Raw genomic sequence first — 16,935 nt, forward strand, 5'->3', positions numbered from 1 at the left:
ATAATATCTTAATATCCTTCCGGCCTTTGGTGCACAAGGGGGGTAAGGTTTCTCTCAAGGTTCAGCAGCACAAAATGGGCCTTCCACATGTGAAGCACGGACCGGCTCGCCTAGGTTTAGTAAACAGCAGGAAAAAGTATGGGGAAAGAAACATTCACACGGGGAAAAGTAGGTCATGAAAGCCAGAGAGCACTTTTTTTTTTACAGAGAGGGTTACTGTAGGTCAGCCTCTGCTGCTCGAGCAGTGTTGAAAAGATGTGAGATGGGATACCTTCGACAGTTTGGCGCCCTGCACTCAAAAATGACGCTCGTTAGAGCATTGTAATGAACTGACTGACTGGCTGCTGCTGTGTATAAACGTGGTTTGGTTTGTCGACTTAAAAATACCTTATGGTCGTCAGTTGTTGTACGGTAGCGCAGCAGAAGTCGCCTTTTGAAAGCTAGGAGGGGGGTTAACCTGTGTAGCCTGACCTGGTTTATGCTAGCGCTAGCCGCTGAGACCGCAACTTCGCTGGCATTGTTGAACTCCAAACTCGGCTGTTTTTCCTCACTGGGGCCCCCGTCCAGGATCTTTAGGCGCTGCCCCGCTTCTTGCAAATGTATGGTGGTGAGAACTTGCGACAAAAGAAAAGTTTTGTTCATATGTGTTATAAGCAAGAAAGGTTTGCGCGCACTGTGGTACCAAATGGATTGAAAACCTAACCCGCACGCGCAGAATCCGGCGTGGTTTATGGGCATTGCCACCTGAGAAGAGGGGGCGTCAACAGTGTCACATTCTGGCTTATAAATCCACTGCATAACGAATAACAAAACTGTATCCCAGTGGTGTAATGTAAATAGCTAGAGTTACACAAACTGCACTTGAGCTGCTTGAACTAGATTTATTACTTTGTGCTCACATTTTCAAGGCAAATATTGCACTTTTTCACCGTGTTTATCTAGGTAGGTATGCCTGTTTACTAGTTATTTTAAAGATATAGGTTTTACAAACAAAATACAATGCAGTGCTATTTAACTACCTAGTGTAACCGTTCATTTACTGACCAACTACAAAAGTAAAAGGCCACTTATAAATGCAACAGGGATATGATATATTCACATTTTCCCTTTTGCATGTGATATTTTAAGTAGAATTTAATATTTCCATACTTCCACACTTGTGAATGCAGGACTTTAACTTGTAATGGACTACTGCTACAGAGTTGTATAGGTATTCTAGAGCAGACATTTTAAATTGTCATGGTGGGGAAGCATGGCTCTAAGCCATGATAGTGTGACAGCCAGTATGCACACTTAAAAGACCCTGAAACTGGAATTTAGCTATTATTAATGTTACAATACATTAAATCTACACCTGTGCTTTTCCTTCTGTGACATGTCTTCTGTGAGAAAGGTCTTTTGATAATTTTACTTTAAAGTGCTTATATTATCGTCATTTTCAGATTCATAATTATATTTTGACATTGTACTAGAATAGGTATACATGATTTGATTGCAAAAAACACCATATTTTTGATGTACTGCACATTGCTGCAGCTGTGTTGAGCTCTCTGTTTTAGCTACAGATTGAGACATCTCCCTTTTGTTCCATCTTTGTTGAGAGTTGCACATGCACAATACCTAGGTAAGGACTACTAGCCAGTCAGAAGCAGAGTATGAGGGGACGGTCTCTAGCTCACCCAGTAAGAGCGTTCGCCCCATGTAGGCTGAGTCCTGTTTCATATTACTGTAAATTGAACAAATCCTTGGGTTTTGGACCGTTGGTTACACAAAACTGGCATAAGTGTCACCTTGGGCTCTGAGAAAATGTGATTTGCATTTCACTATATATTTTTAATATAAATGAATACACTTAATCAAGCAATCTAAACAACTGAGATGCTAATCGATTACAAAAACATCTGGTAATTGTGGCCCAAGATGAATCCAACTGACTTAAGTGTCCTACAGTATTTGCAAGCTGTCCAAAGATGACATTAAAGTTCTGTTCAGTGTTCAGTGGAACTGTTCAGTTCAATGACGGTTGCACAGATTGCATAACATCATATGTCATTTAGCTGACGCTTTCATCCAAAGCGACTTGTAATTGCTATATATGTCAGAGGTTGCACGCCTCTGGAGCAACTAGGGGTTAAGTGTCTTGCTCAGGGACGCACAGGTTGATGTATCGCAGTGGGATTCATACCCATGTCTCCCACACCAAAGACATGTGACATAGCCACCACGTATGTCATCACGTCTGATTTAAAGGCTGCAACCGTTGCATCCCAGTAGTGTGCAAATGGCCTGGTCTGTTTCAGTCCGTGTAGCTGGCAGAACAATATAATAAAAAACGTAAGTGATATAATAACGGAATTTAAACACAGCACAAAACTGACAAGTGTAGCATGTACTAGGCTTTCTTTTTATCACATGCTTTGTTACAATGTAAATATCTAAATATTTGTCTTGAAACCTTCCATGTCACATTTTTGTCACGAAAGAAGAAAACGTGGAGAATCAAATGTTAGAAATAGTATGGAAATAATTTTGAGAAAATGGTAACATGACATCTGTGATTTCTTTGATTAGAACAGCAAAATAATGATAGCTGAAAGTCTTCAAATATAAAAGCCAAGCCTTTACAGCAGGTCAACAAAGCAGGTCGAACTCAGACAAAAGCCGTCTCCACTGCTGCCTGCAGTCTTCCTCTCCTCCTGAAAAAGTAACGATCATAGCAACAGAGTAGAAGCTTCTCAAATTGGCTGTTTCAACACTCTTTTGGGAAAGAAGACCATGCTACCCAGACTGAGCAGTCTCTTTATTGATGCATGGTGTGTTGTAGTGCAGTGACATCTGCTTGTTGGTAATTGTTTAGTTTCTCCATATCCAGCAGTGACCTGAATTGCTCTGTAATCTCTGAGTGTGCGTTTGGAGAACCACTTTCTTCCTAATGTGCAAAAGTGTCCTCATTTTACTGCTGTTGTGTGCATGACATGTAGCCATTTCTTTGTTGGCTTCTCAGAAGAAACTGTTTGCAACAGATGAGGTCAGAATGGATGGGTGAGAGTAAGAAGTGTGTGGCTGCAGCCATAACGACTAGAATGTGATAAACAAAGTTATAACTGTTGAAAAGTCATTAATGAAGGGTAATGGCTCTAACAGTTTGATATATCATCTATTCTGCAGTTAGAAACTTTAATAACAATTTTCAATCAAGGGTGAATTTTAGTTATCTGAAAATAAAAAGTTTAACAAATACTTAAAAAAAGGTTTGTTGCATTTCTTTTTCTTTTCGTTTTCAGTCATCTCTCCACTGCTGTTATCTATTAAGGACATTAAAATGCCCTTAAAGTAATTTTCAATGATAATAACATTACTTTGATATTTGTCCAGATGTCCTGTAACTGATTTCCAGGGTGTATTACTTGTAAATAAAGAGCTGGAAGACAAAGCAAGGGTCATGTATAAAGCAAGGTAATTTACCATTAATGAAGCCATAAATAACATATCATAAACCCTCTACAAAGGGGCTATTGTTATAAGATGGTAAGGTAGTTTTTGAAGATGTAAGAGGACGTGAACTACGCCATAAGTTTAGAAAAAGGAAATGTAAAACGCTAAAATACAGCATGAACTTCTCATATGGTACTGTCAGCTTCCTTGTGTAATATGCATGACATGAGTGTTTACAAGTGATGCCATGACAACATGTCATAATGGCATTGTTTGGTTTGCTGGTGGCTGCCTCATGCACACATGAATTTGTAAGTAGGGAAACAATAAAATAGGTTATTTTTTACTGCCTCTGCCTTTCACTTTCCTGTGACTGTGGGTTGCCCAGACAAGAATCCACTGGTGATCTCAATAGCTTTCTGAGGCCAACTTTCACTGTCAGGATGTTCCCATGTGACAACTCCAATAACAACTGTGCTCTCAGCTGTCCCTCTGTCCTCCGACATCCACATCAAGTTTCAACAGGCATGCGAGTGTAGTTTAATAACTCAAGTGATGACCTCATGAAATCCCATGTGCTGCTACATTTATAGGGGGCATGGAGAAGGGTAGACTCAACTATAAAGCTATACTTTAACAATAGCAGACAGAATGTGAGTTTAATGTTGGTGATAATACTTGTGTGGGCACATTATGCTAAATACTGACTCCATAATAATTTCAGTACAAATCGAGGACATGGGCTTTTACATTTGTCTTCTCCTCTAATTCCTTTCATTCAGCACTCTGAAGGAAATGAGAACAACATGTTTCTGGTGCATCAAAGACTAATAATAAACACAATCAGCCATGTGCACAAGGTAATATCTAAATGGATTTTTTTGCAGACTGCTGAATTGTTTAATTTATTAATTAAAATCTATGTTTACAGTTGAAATACCCAATTTGGAGCCGGAATCCTTTATTTCTGCTAATGTTATCTGTTCCAGTGAGTGTATTTGACAAACTCAAACTATCCCTTTCTTTCTTGAACAACCCACATGTGAATGTATGCACATACTCTCACACTGAGACAAGACTTTTTTACTATTCACACCCTTTTCCTGTTCTCCAGACGGTTGAAATTCACACTGCGTGTAACAATTCCCGTACTATTTCATGTCTCTGTTTAGCAACCCGTTCCCATAGCATGTCATTAGTATAACAGGAATATACAAGTTGTATTTGTATGCTACGTGCCGAGACAAACAGGACAAGAAATGCTACAATTTCCCTCATTACCAGCAGTCAATCATGTGAGAAGTCAACGTTGTCAGTTTGCTGTTGGCTCTTTATACCAGGTGGTGCAGAGCATCTGCAATGGTTCACAAGAGGTTAAATAAAAAATAATTAGATGCACTCAGAACATGTAACAGGACAGACATTCTGCCATTAGAGTGGAAGGCAGAACACTCTTCCAACTAAAACCGATTAAGTGTTAAAAGCTGCAGAATATAGGCTAACCTACTCTAATCCTGCAGTTTTAAAACTGGAAAGTAGTTAAGGACAAAGGGATTGATATTCTACTTTTGCCCTTGAGTTAGAGAATGAGGGAGGGAGAGAGAGGCAGAGTGAGAGTGACACTATGTGTGTGCAAGAGAGAGGGGGGAGAGACAGAGAGATAATCTCTATTGTATTTTGATCCCTAAATGTGGTGGTTGTGTCCCCTTATCCCAGCTACTTAGTTTCGGCAGTGTGTAAGTGATGCCGTGCACTTAGGCTGTGAAAAGCAGGTCAGTATGACCACTGAGAGAAAACCACATATGCATCACATGGATAGCCTTGGGATTATTCCTCACAAAATGTCTTAATTCCTCTGTTCACTAATGATCCAGGGAAAATGCCCTCTAATCTCCATTCCATTAATTAAAAAGAGCATGAGCCCGTGGAAAACCTCCCCATCTGCTGCTGCTTCACTTCTGCAGACAGATTGTGTTTTCAGCTTTTAACCAGGGGAACTGGGCTTTTCAGAGGAAACGGGTCGAGCATGCGTTGAGGTGGATGGTAGATAGATACAACTGCTCTATCTGTGTATTAATATGGTGAAATATGCTGGGAAATATGTTTTATTAAACATGCAATCCCTGCCAGAGTACTATGACGATGTCTGGGAATTTGAATTTTCCCGAGGAAAATTTACAACTTCAAACCTAAACTGTACATAATATTCCCAATTGGAGTATATATAGTCTATGTAGACTGTTTCTGTAATTTTGTATAATTAATTGGAATGCTGTAATGCAGTCCCTGTATACTTCTGAAGGACTTCTATCATTCTGTTTTTTCATTTGGTAAGGTCTTTAAGCTTGGTAAGACTCAACTGAAACGCTGACTTCCTCTAATAACAAAACAAAACTGAAAGGCTTTTCCTCTGATTTCTTCTAACAGTCCCGGTTTGTTTTGAAAATGAGTTTGTTGAAACGTTCTTAATAGAATCATTTCATTCCAAAACTCTAGAGAGACAATTCAATTACATTTTCCTACCCTGTGCAGTTATGATAACACTTCATTAAGTGATGTATTTTTTTTTAATTAAAGTAGCTTGATTGAGAATTTAAAAGTTTACAACTTTAACTTTTTAACCGTTTTTTTTTTTTATTTGAGTGAATATGCTGCAGGAGTGTTGTTTATATCCGATTATTGTCAACTCTATCAGTATCAAAAGATGAAACACTCTGATAAGAATTGGATTCAGGTGCGTTTGACCTGTGGTCAAAGCTTCGAGACTGCTACATGAATTTGATCGGGCTATAGGCCGGACAGATTATCCAAGCAGATGTCGTTTCCCTCCTATTTGAACAGTAGGGCCAATAACAAACACACACACGCACACTAATCTGAGCTGGGTCTAGTAGCCCTTGCACACCCCTTTCTCTCTCCTCTCTTTTCTCTCTGGGCAGACAGTCGCTGTTCCAGTCCCACCAATGTCAAGTTTTTTCCAGACTGTATTTTGCACAATCCTAGTTTAATCATCTTCTATGAGTACACCAGATACGCAGTCCTTGGTGTGAGTTTGCGGCATTGCTTTAGCCTATAGATGGACACACAAGAGGCGAAGAAAAGACTGTTTGGGAAATGGCTTTTAGTTTGCCGTTTTGCGTTGTTGGCTTGCTTCTTGGATGCAGTCCGGGGACAGCTGCGCTACTCAATCCCTGAGGAACTGGAACATGGAGCGTTTGTGGGCAATATTGCAGAGGACCTGGGCTTGGATTTGGACAAGCTCTCTGCGCGCAGGTTCCGGATAGTCTCAGGTGCCAAGAAGCAATATGTGGAGGTCAATTTGGAAAACGGAGTTGTATTTGTCAATGAAAGAATTGACCGTGAAGAACTATGCGAGCAGAGTTTGTCCTGTTCTTTTCACTTGCAAGTGGTCATAGAAAACCCTCTAGAGCTGTACAGGGTGGAGATGGAGATTCTGGACGTGAACGACAACTCTCCTAGTTTCCCGTGGACCGAGTTTAATCTGGACATATCGGAGTCCGCTGCGCCAGGATCCCGTTTCCCACTTGAGAGCGCGCAGGATTTAGACGTCGGATCCAACTCACTCCGCACCTATTTGTTAAGTGTAAATGAGCATTTCCTTTTGGATATACAAACGCGCAGTGATGGCAGCAAATTTGCAGAGCTGGTCCTACAAAACCAACTGGACAGAGAGCAGCAGAGTACGCACCAAATGGTCCTAACGGCGGTGGATGGAGGCGCTCCGGAGAGATCCGGGACTGCGCAAATTGATATCACCGTTTTGGATGCAAATGATAACGCGCCCGTGTTTGATCAGTCGTTTTACAGAGTGAGGCTTGCTGAAAACGCACCTAAAGGAACAGTTGTCATAAAACTCAATGCGTCCGATTTAGACGAGGGTCCCAATGCTGACATCACCTACTCCTTCAGTGGCCACGCTCCCATCAAAGTGCGCCAGCTCTTCAGCGTAGACTCGCGCACAGGGGAAATCAAAGTCAAAGGAGTGATAGACTATGAAAAAGCCAGGATGCATGAAATTTATGTTCAGGCTAAAGACAAGGGCCCCTCCGCTGTGGCAGTTCACTGTAAAGTGCTGGTGAACGTTTTGGATACGAACGACAACCTCCCAGAGGTGATCCTGACATCAGTGTCTACACCTGTGCAGGAGGACGCGCCCCCGGGAACGGTGATAGCCGTCATCAGCGTAATGGACGAAGACTCGGGTGAAAACGGGAATGTGGACTGCGAGATCCCCCATCACGTCCCATTCCAGCTCCACTCATCCTTTAAGAACTACTATACATTAGTTACTTGTGATGTTTTGGACAGAGAGGCAGTCGCAGAGTACAACATCACCCTTACCGCCCGAGACATGGGCTCCCCACCTTTATTCACTAGGAAAACTATTTTGGTCCAAGTGTCTGATGTGAATGATAACGCGCCTCACTTCAAACAGCCTTCCTATACTGTGTATTTGACTGAGAATAATGCGCCGGGAGCATCTATGTGCTCGGTGACCGCACTGGATCCAGATTCTGGTCAAAATGCATATCTCTCCTATTCCTTACTGGACGGTGACGTACAGGGAATGCCCGTGTCCACATACGTCTCCATAAACTCGGACAACGGGAACATTTACGCGCTGCGATCCTTTGACCACGAACAACTTAAAAACTTTCAGATCACAGTGCGAGCTCAAGACGCCGGTTTCCCGCCTCTGAACAACAACGTTTCAGTGAACATATTCATTTTGGACCAGAACGACAATGCGCCTGTAATTGTGTCACCTGTGCCGCAAAACGGCACAGCACCCAACGAACCAGTGCCCAGATCGGTGGACGCCGGCTACCTTGTCACCAGAGTCAGCGCGGTTGACGCGGACGCAGGTCAAAACTCGCGACTTTTTTATCAGATGCTCCAAGCGACAGACCCGAGCTTGTTCAGCATTGCTCTGTACACAGGCGAAATCAGAACAATACGCCACTTGGTGGAGAAAGACCCCACGAGGCACCGATTGGTCATTCTCGTGAAGGACAATGGTCAGCCACCCCTCTCGGCCACTGTTTCCATCATTCTGTCAGTGGTTGACAGCCTGCCAGATTCGCCGCCCGATTTGGGTGACATGTCACTAAGCCCGCATCACAGCTCCAACTTCACCCTGTACTTAATCGTGTCTCTGGGCGCAGTCTCCTTCACATTTCTTGTGGCTATTATTGTCATGGTTGCGGTGCGGAGACTGAAGGGCAGAGCGTCCAGCGGAGAGTCCAACCTCCCCACCACTCTCGGCTGTTGTTGCTGCTGCTCCAGCTCTGAAGCCTCAGACAGCTCAGAGGTGTTCAAAAAGTCCAACTTAAACGTGTGTATGTCCACAGGCGCGTCCGGCTGCGCAGAGGCAACAAACGGCAACGGCGCACTTCCTCAGGTCTATTGCTACAAAATGTGTCTGACACCGGAATCGTCCAAAAGTGACTTTATGTTCCTCAAGCCGTGCAGTCCCGTGATGTCAGTTCAGCAGAATAACGCCAAGAGCACAGATTACCTCACTTCAGGCTGGAGCGCGCTGGACCGCAACGACCTGGCCAACAACAGAGCAGCAACCCCAAACGAGGTAACATACTAAAATACATTCAAACAAATCAGCATAACAGAGTGGGTCTTTCTATTATCATCCATTTTTAGATTAACACTTATCTCAAAACTATAACCACCACTCAGGCCACTGACTAGTCGACCGGCTGTCTCACTTTAATTAGAAATGACAGAAAGGTTGACTCACGGGCAAATGGGAAACTGGATTTTACACACTAGGGGGCGCTCTCTCAAAATCTATCTACTGTTTTATTAATTCATGTTGGAAGAACGATTTGTTTGAAGGGTTGTAAAATGTGTGTGTATATATACTATGCAAAAAACAAACATCCTGTCACTTTCAATTCCTCCTAATTTTTCAGCAAACCTAACTAAATATTTGTAGCCTACGAACATTGAAAATATTCAACAACTAAGACATAAACTCAACACGTGAGTGAAATAAATGGAACGTGTCCCTGAACAAAGGGGGGTGGGGAGGAAAAATCTAAAGTTGGACTTAGTATCTAGTGTGGCAACCAGCTGCATTAAGTACTCTGGTGCATGCTGCTCCACATTTGCCAGTTCTTGCAGTTGTTGTTGCCATCCTGCACCTGTCCCGCAGGTGTGATGTACCGATCCTGTGCAGGTGTTTTTGCACGTAGTCCTCCACTGCGAGGACAATCAGCTTCCTTCCTGTCTCCCTGTAGAGCTGTCTTAGGCGTCTCACAGTACCGACATTGCAGCATGCCTAAGGCATGTTCATGCAGATAAGCAGGGACCCTGTGTTTTTCAGAGTTAGTAGAAATGTCTCTTTACTTTCCTCATTTTTTTTATAACTATGACCTTAATTTCCTACAGCCTAAGCTGTTAGTGTCTTAACGACTTTCCCACAGGTGCATTCATTAATTGTTTAGGGTTCATTGAACAAGCATGGGAACATTGGTTAATCCCTTTACAATAAAGATCTGTAAAGTTATTTGGATTTTTATGAAATTACATTTTTAAATACAGTGTCCTAAATATTGGACGTTGCTTTTTTTGTTGAGTATATATATGATATCACAACTAATGTAACCCTGGTTTGTTATATATAGAGAATAAAAAACAGCAAAAAGGTATGCCTATTTCTTACGCCTTATTTCATATTCAAGTAATCCTTTGGAAAACATAACCTCAGTCAACCTACATGTTTTGACAACATGTGCTGAAGTCTTGGTAAATTGCCACCGTGTGTGAAGGAGTGTGACATACACATAAAAAGGTGTTGCGGGGATAAAAGAGAACCCCACTTGTTGACGCAGACTTGGAGCTGTGTCTTGATCTTAACACTGCCGCTGTATTCGTGCCCTTGCCACCAGCATCAGTATAAATCCACCAATAGTACACCTCACATCAGTCACATTAGCAGATTAGCTCCAAACTGATTTTGCACATTTTAGGAGATGTGACATCTTCTCTGTCATTATAATGTTGCATTGGAGAACCTAGTTTGTTATTTTTCAATATAAGACATGTAAAAGACAATGTAATCTATTTTAATAGTCTGATAAAACATAATTAGTAAGCCACTGTACCCTCTTCTCACTGTGTCCAGCTGTTTCACTAGAACTTGACTTTGTTAGCCTTTTTTTATGAAATATAAAGAGATATGTCAATCACAATGACTTACAGTATCTCCCATATCTGTTGCCTTTAGCCTTGCCATTTTACATACATGACTGCATCTGGACATACATGCATTGCAATTGTTCTACTTGCCCTGGTCACTATGTTTTTTTGTTATGTTTCAAATGTGCAGCTTAAGTATTCAAACAAGGACTGGACCTGGACCAAGAACCAACGCAACTTAGCATACAAGAGGTGAATACATAGTTGAGCCATTTACAATAAACACACACACACACACACACATGCATAAACGTGCACACACTTATAGACTTATATGTGTGCTGTCTCCTTATCTCCTCAGGTATAGCTCAGCCAATATGGAGGGCACTCTTACTCGGGAAGAAAAATATGAAGCCAATGGGTTTTCCTGCTCTGTGGCACCACAGTACTGGACTTGGGGAAACCATATGAATGGTAGGTGGCAACTATGCAATTGGGGCTCATTATTGGTCACATGAAAGAAGGGGGTGGATTGGGAGTTCTCCCAGTGTCTCTGTGCCTGAGGATTTATTCTGGAATATAAAACGGTAAACTGAATAGCAGATAACACCAACACCCAAAACTAGGGTGGGGGTGGGGATGGGGATGGGGGTGTTTAATGCATCAACACGAGGATTACTGAAGTGCCTGCGAGAAGCTGAAATTAAGAAGATGCCTTTAAAAACACCGTATACCGTATGTAAATAGGAGCTCTTAGCAGAAATAATCTTCCGGTACAAACTGTAATTTATGCACATTTTTTACAGACTGCAAGATTTCTTTTCAAGAGGGAGCAGTTCCGCACTACTCATGGACCCCCAAGTACACTCAGCCTCATTCTAAAGCACCAGACTACCAGCATAATGTGTACATACCTGGCACCACGTCTGACTACAGCACTCTGAAGCTGGCACCCAGAGGAGAACTGGATGTGTACAACACTTTCTCTACGTTTGGGAAAAAAAAGAGATTCACGTCAAACTATGAACAAGCTTTTGACAACAATGATGGTCTCATCGTAAGTAATGACATGTTCAAATGATACATAAACTACACTGTATATTCTGTTTATAATAGAAGCCATTAACTAGTTCCATTCAAATTCTAATTTGCTTCTTGGAGGCTGACAGATTATATTTCCCTTTGTTTCCGCTGGGATTAAATAACACTCCGTTCCCCAAGTATATTCTTTATTTTTTGTAAATACTAAAATGAAGTATATTTTGAGTCAAGTAGAGCCAAGTGATGATTTTCTCCATCATGAAGTTGTATTGTACAAATGCAGTAAACTGGTGCATTACAGGGACGGCTTTTCATTTGCAGCAGCAGTGAGTTCAGGTAAATGTTGTGTTCAATGTCAGCCACTTACAGTGTGTTACACCAGTGGTGTCCATGTATCTTACTTAAATGTATACACACGTTTTAGTCTTGTAGGGACACATGTTGTGTGTCAACGTAGTGAACCAACAAACTGTAGGCCTACGAGACAGAGAGTTTATGCTTGTATTACTGATACAACAATGTTAGTGGGCAGTAGTTTTCACAAACGCTGTAAATCTTGGTTGGATAATGACGCAGGGTCGCAGTTACAATTGTATCTTAAACTCAAAGCTTTTCACCCAATGCTTCCTGGTGCATTTAGTTAGAGGACATTTGTCCACAAGTCTGAATGCAGTCCAGGCACAACGCACAAGCAATGCCAACAGATGGTGAAGGTAATGAGTGTTGGGAGGAACTCGTTACAAAAGTAACGCAATGTACTGCATATAACGCCTTACTAATTACATTTCGATAATATTATACCCGTTACAGATTAGTAGAACGAGTTACATTTATTTTAAGTAACAACATCACAAAACATTTCTTCACAGGAAAAATGTTCACATGTTATTTCCTGCCGCTGTATTCGACTGCAGAGACAGATACATTTGCGAGATGGACATTATTTTCAGGAGTCAGTACGCTGCATTGAAGCAAAATGTCCCGACAGAACATTTAGGGAACGTTTGTTTATGGTTCTCTAAAGGTTAGTTCAAACCAAACTAAAAACTAACGTTTAGGGAACATTTGTTTATGGTTATCTAAAGGTTAGTTTGAACCAAACCAAAAACTACCGTTTAGGGAACGTTAGTTTATGGTTCTCTAAAGGTTAGTTAGAACAAAACCAATACATAATGTTTAGGGAACGTTTGTTGATGGTTCTCTAAAGGTTAGTTCAAACCAAACCAAAAACTAACGTTTAGGGAACGTTTGTTTATGGTTCTCTAAAGGTTAGTTCAAACCAAACCAAAAACTAACGTTTAGGGAACGTTTGTTTATGGTTTTCTAAAGGTTAGTTTGAACCAAACCAAAAACTAACGTTTGGGGAACGTAATTATAACCCGGAGGGAACTGTTAAGAGAACCAACCAACTGTAACGTTCTCCTGCGCTTGCACTATAGCCTACCTCCACACAACGTTCCCGTTTGGTTGTTTTGGTTGTTCTGAGTTTTTGGACTGTTTGAGCTGTTCCCGTGGTCAGAGCCAGAACCAGAGACGGTATGGACAACATCTGTGTCCCAACAGGTGACGGTCAGCGCGGACAGCAGTGTGTCTAACCTGCTGACAGACGGAAACATGTCGGGAATTCACGTTTAGGCTTGCTACACGTACATATAATAGCATTTTAACAGCCGTGGAGAGTGAGCGTTTGCCTGTAACTGTTACCATTTACTCTTTAATGTGTTGCAGTTTGGGTTTTACAAACTAGAAAGTGAGCAGACGAACACGTTTAGCATCTAGCGTCTTACGTTCAACTCGTTAAGCTAGCAAGAGTACACAACAGACAACTTCGGTGTAGGCAACTTCAAAATAAAAGCACTTCCTGTGATGGTTCGCCATCAAACTAAATTATTGTTAAACAAAGTTGGATACCTTCACATATCAGATGTTAATCTAATACTGTAAATCATGTAAATATTGAGTTTCAATCACACTATCATTGACCATTTCCTGTTAACTGTTTCAAACTAAACAACATGAATTTCTTATGCAAGTGCTTTAAGCAAACATTTTACAACAATACTGTACTTCAATACAACTGTAAGGTACTTTTAATTGAGGATTTTCATTCGCCTACTTGCCTATTGTACGTTTTACTTATCTTTTGTATAGATGTATTTACTTTGCATATTCATGTTAATTAAAAAACATATTATAAATAATAAATAATGATGGATGGAGAGGAGATTTTATTGATCCAGTGGTGAAAGTCACAAGCTAGCTGCCAAGTCAAACTTCCGCTGTTATTTTGGTAAAAGTAAATCAAAAGCAATGCAAAAGTAGTTCAACGCATTACAATTCAGAGACATTAATAGTGTAAAATAACTAATTATTCTCAAATGACAGTAACTAGTAATCGGTAATGTATTACATTTTGGAAGTAATTTGCCCAACACTGACGGTAATACAATAGAAAAGAGACCCGATGCCAAAAGCATCGGACATTGAAATGAGTGTAACCATGCAATATGTCCTTCAAGCAGGGTTCATTGAGGAATTGTTTTACAAGGAATAGCATCACAGCTGGGATTTTACTCAGTGGGCCTGTGCAGTAGAGCGCTACACTGACACACCACATCCAATTGCCTGTTGGACCACTCAGGTTGTTTGATCACAAGCAACTGCAGACATGATGCAGTCACTGGTTTTATGCATTTCAAATTTGTATTCATCATTGAGTTTGATTACACAGGTAGTTAGACAAATTTCCCTGTATATAGTCTATGTACAGTGTAAATTAATATCAATAAATCTGTCCTCAACTCTGTTTTTGTTGTTTTTGGACTACCATACTTATTCAATGATGTGCTGAGCAATTGTTTTTATGTGGATCTGAAATAATTGTACTATAACTGAACATAACGTACATATACTGTAAGTAGAAATGCATAACATAATTAATTTATTGTTAATAAATAAATATGTTGAAAACATGAAAGCAGTAAAGGTACATTTGTGAGTCTGAAGTTTTTTGGACACATTCAAAAGACGACATTGAGGATGTGCCCGTGTAAACTGTGTTAATTACAATTCAGTTTTGTGCAGATTGACACAACAAAATCCAATTTCACAGCATTTAAAGCGTGGAATAAAATGTGGCAGGAGCCTGATTGGCTAACTGGCTTTAAAAATACCTCGCAGTATGGTGCTCTGTAATAGAGTTTCTCCCAAATGCAGTCATTTTATGTCAAGATGCTGATATCTCAAGACACCAAATATCAACCGCACTGCACAATTTGACCCATTGTCACCCAGATTGAAGAGCCCAGACTTAGTCAGGAGGATCCTCACTCATCCTCCTGACATGGACACCTATATATGTAGCTTATGGAAGAATAAACTGTTGTTGTGATTTATGGCTCTGAGTGTCAGTGAACCTATTCTCTTGATGTGGTCAGTAAACCCAGAGTTTAACCTACTACTCTGGAGACAATCTTCAAGATCCAGCAGCTCAAACTGAGCAATTGAAGACCAATGGGTTAATCTTGTGCATGGGCCCGGCTGCCTCAGTGAACTGTTTCATGTTCAAAAAGCTCCAAGGGCCAGTTTCAGATTCATTTTTAACTTTGAAGACTGAGTCAAAAGGATAAAACCTTGATTAAAAAAAGGCGTAAATGTTCCTATAATTAAGATACTATCAGGAATTAAAAACAAAAATCCAGATACAGCAGGCCCACAAATACATCCTGCCAAAAATGACGGATCATCAAGCCAAGATTTATCTTTGACTGTATCACAACCAGAACCAAAAAACAGCCAAGATTAGCAGTTATAATATGTCCCATGTGCAATAAGCAGAAGCACATATGTCTTGGTGCCATGTTAAATCTATTCCGAGCCCAATCTGTGTTGCCTCATTTCTCTTTATCTCCCTCTTTTCTCTCCCAACAATTCCACCACTTGAGTTGAGCAGAGGAGTCACCCATATTTTTCCACTAGAGGGTGCCTTTTGCTCACAGATACTTCTTTTGAAAATACTCACCATGTACAGTGTGTCTGTTCACAGTATGCATGTTGGAAATCCCCATTTTATTTCCGTATTGTCTCCCACATGTTTCACTTTTACTACCCATTGTTTGATAATTTAGTGTGCATATATATACAAAATGACAACATTTTTCTTATTTGAATACATTTAAATTAGTTTGTACAAAGGGATTGTAATATGACTTTTAACATGTATCATGCCGAAATTGCTCCCTACACTTACAGTAGGCTTAGTAAATGCAAGACCACACCAAATTGCCATTTTTATGCCTCATGTTTGCCAGGATCTCTACCGTATCCTCTCTCTCCCGCTCTAAACACAGGGTATTTGGCAGGTGGTATTTTATAGATTTAGATGTATATCTTTTATAAACAGTGTGTAGGGAGGTGATGAGGGGCCTGTTGAGGTGTTATTGCCTTGTCTCTTGTTGTTAAGTCATTTTTTACTGCATGTCTTTAGGATTTGTCAGTGTCACTTAAATCAATACATGTGGATTTAGAAGTAGATAGGAATAAGCATTGTTGCCTTGCTGCCATATGTGGCCACTGGGTCATTCTTCAACAAGAGAAACCTTCAAACTAGAGATTAACCTCTGTGCCAACTTAATCTGATTTGTTGAGTATTTTGTTCATGTAATGTTTAAATTAGTTAAGTTTTGAGTTATTAAGACCCAACATCATGTCAAAACATTTCTTGTGTAGTAGAAAACGTTTGATCGGGGAGGAGATTTCAAGGTTTTAAATCTTATTAAATAACGGCTTTTTCCTGACATATAGACACATGAATGTCCTTTTCAATACAGACAAAGTAGATACTTCCAATAGGTAAGTTAGTTTAAACATATCCCTTTTTATGCAGTGGACACTGTAAAGATAATAGCGTCCGAAGAGTGAATGGTGTGAAGTCCAGATCCTTCTGTAATTCTCTATATTGTCACCAGAGGGAGTTTAAGGAGAGGAAAGCTTAGCACCATCCTCATCTCACTGCCCATCTTGTCAGTATACAATCTCTTTGGTTTAGGAAACCAGACACATTAAAATACAACAGACAGCACAAATTAATAACAGGGAGTTAAGGTAGGCTACAGCACTACCCATGCAGAATGATCCATGTGCCCAATGTGAAGCTCACTCAAAAGAAACATGTAATGCAATTACTCATTATTACTTAGGATAGTGTTCGGTGCATTTTAAAACACTAATAAAAACTCCATGCCTAGTATCTGTTTGTTTGATAATGTTAGACTGAGTGAG

General features: G+C 40.6%; 1 protein-coding gene and 1 long non-coding RNA gene across 2 annotated transcripts in view; both read left to right on the top strand.

Moving 5' to 3' along the window:
* Positions 1-14,043, top strand: part of LOC117955665 — a 24,260-nt gene extending 10,217 nt beyond the window's left edge. The window contains exon 3 of the long non-coding RNA XR_004659109.1: positions 13,878-14,043. This is a non-coding gene — a long non-coding RNA (uncharacterized LOC117955665). The remainder of the gene's footprint in view (positions 1-13,877) is intronic.
* LOC117955663 (protocadherin-10-like) lies at positions 6,512-11,784 on the top strand. The gene is made up of 4 exons (XM_034890286.1): positions 6,512-9,043; positions 10,805-10,866; positions 10,976-11,088; positions 11,421-11,784. Exons 1-4 carry the CDS (start codon positions 6,512-6,514, stop codon positions 11,693-11,695), a joined length of 2,982 nt encoding a protein of 993 aa, XP_034746177.1. The 3' UTR covers positions 11,696-11,784.
* Positions 14,044-16,935: the final 2,892 nt, after the last annotated feature.

The sequence above is a fragment of the Etheostoma cragini genome, chromosome 13 (assembly GCF_013103735.1).
Source record: "Etheostoma cragini isolate CJK2018 chromosome 13, CSU_Ecrag_1.0, whole genome shotgun sequence".
NCBI lineage: Eukaryota > Metazoa > Chordata > Actinopteri > Perciformes > Percidae > Etheostoma > Etheostoma cragini.

Excerpts from the sequence above, each read along its gene's own strand:
- LOC117955663 (XM_034890286.1), top strand. The coding sequence starts at position 6,512 with ATGGACACACAAGAGGCGAAGAAAAGACTGTTTGGGAAATGGCTTTTA. Across the intron at positions 10,867-10,975 it reads CGCAACTTAGCATACAAGAG|GTATAGCTCAGCCAATATGG; the intron begins GTGAATACATAG and ends TTATCTCCTCAG. Across the intron at positions 11,089-11,420 it reads TTGGGGAAACCATATGAATG|ACTGCAAGATTTCTTTTCAA; the intron begins GTAGGTGGCAAC and ends CATTTTTTACAG.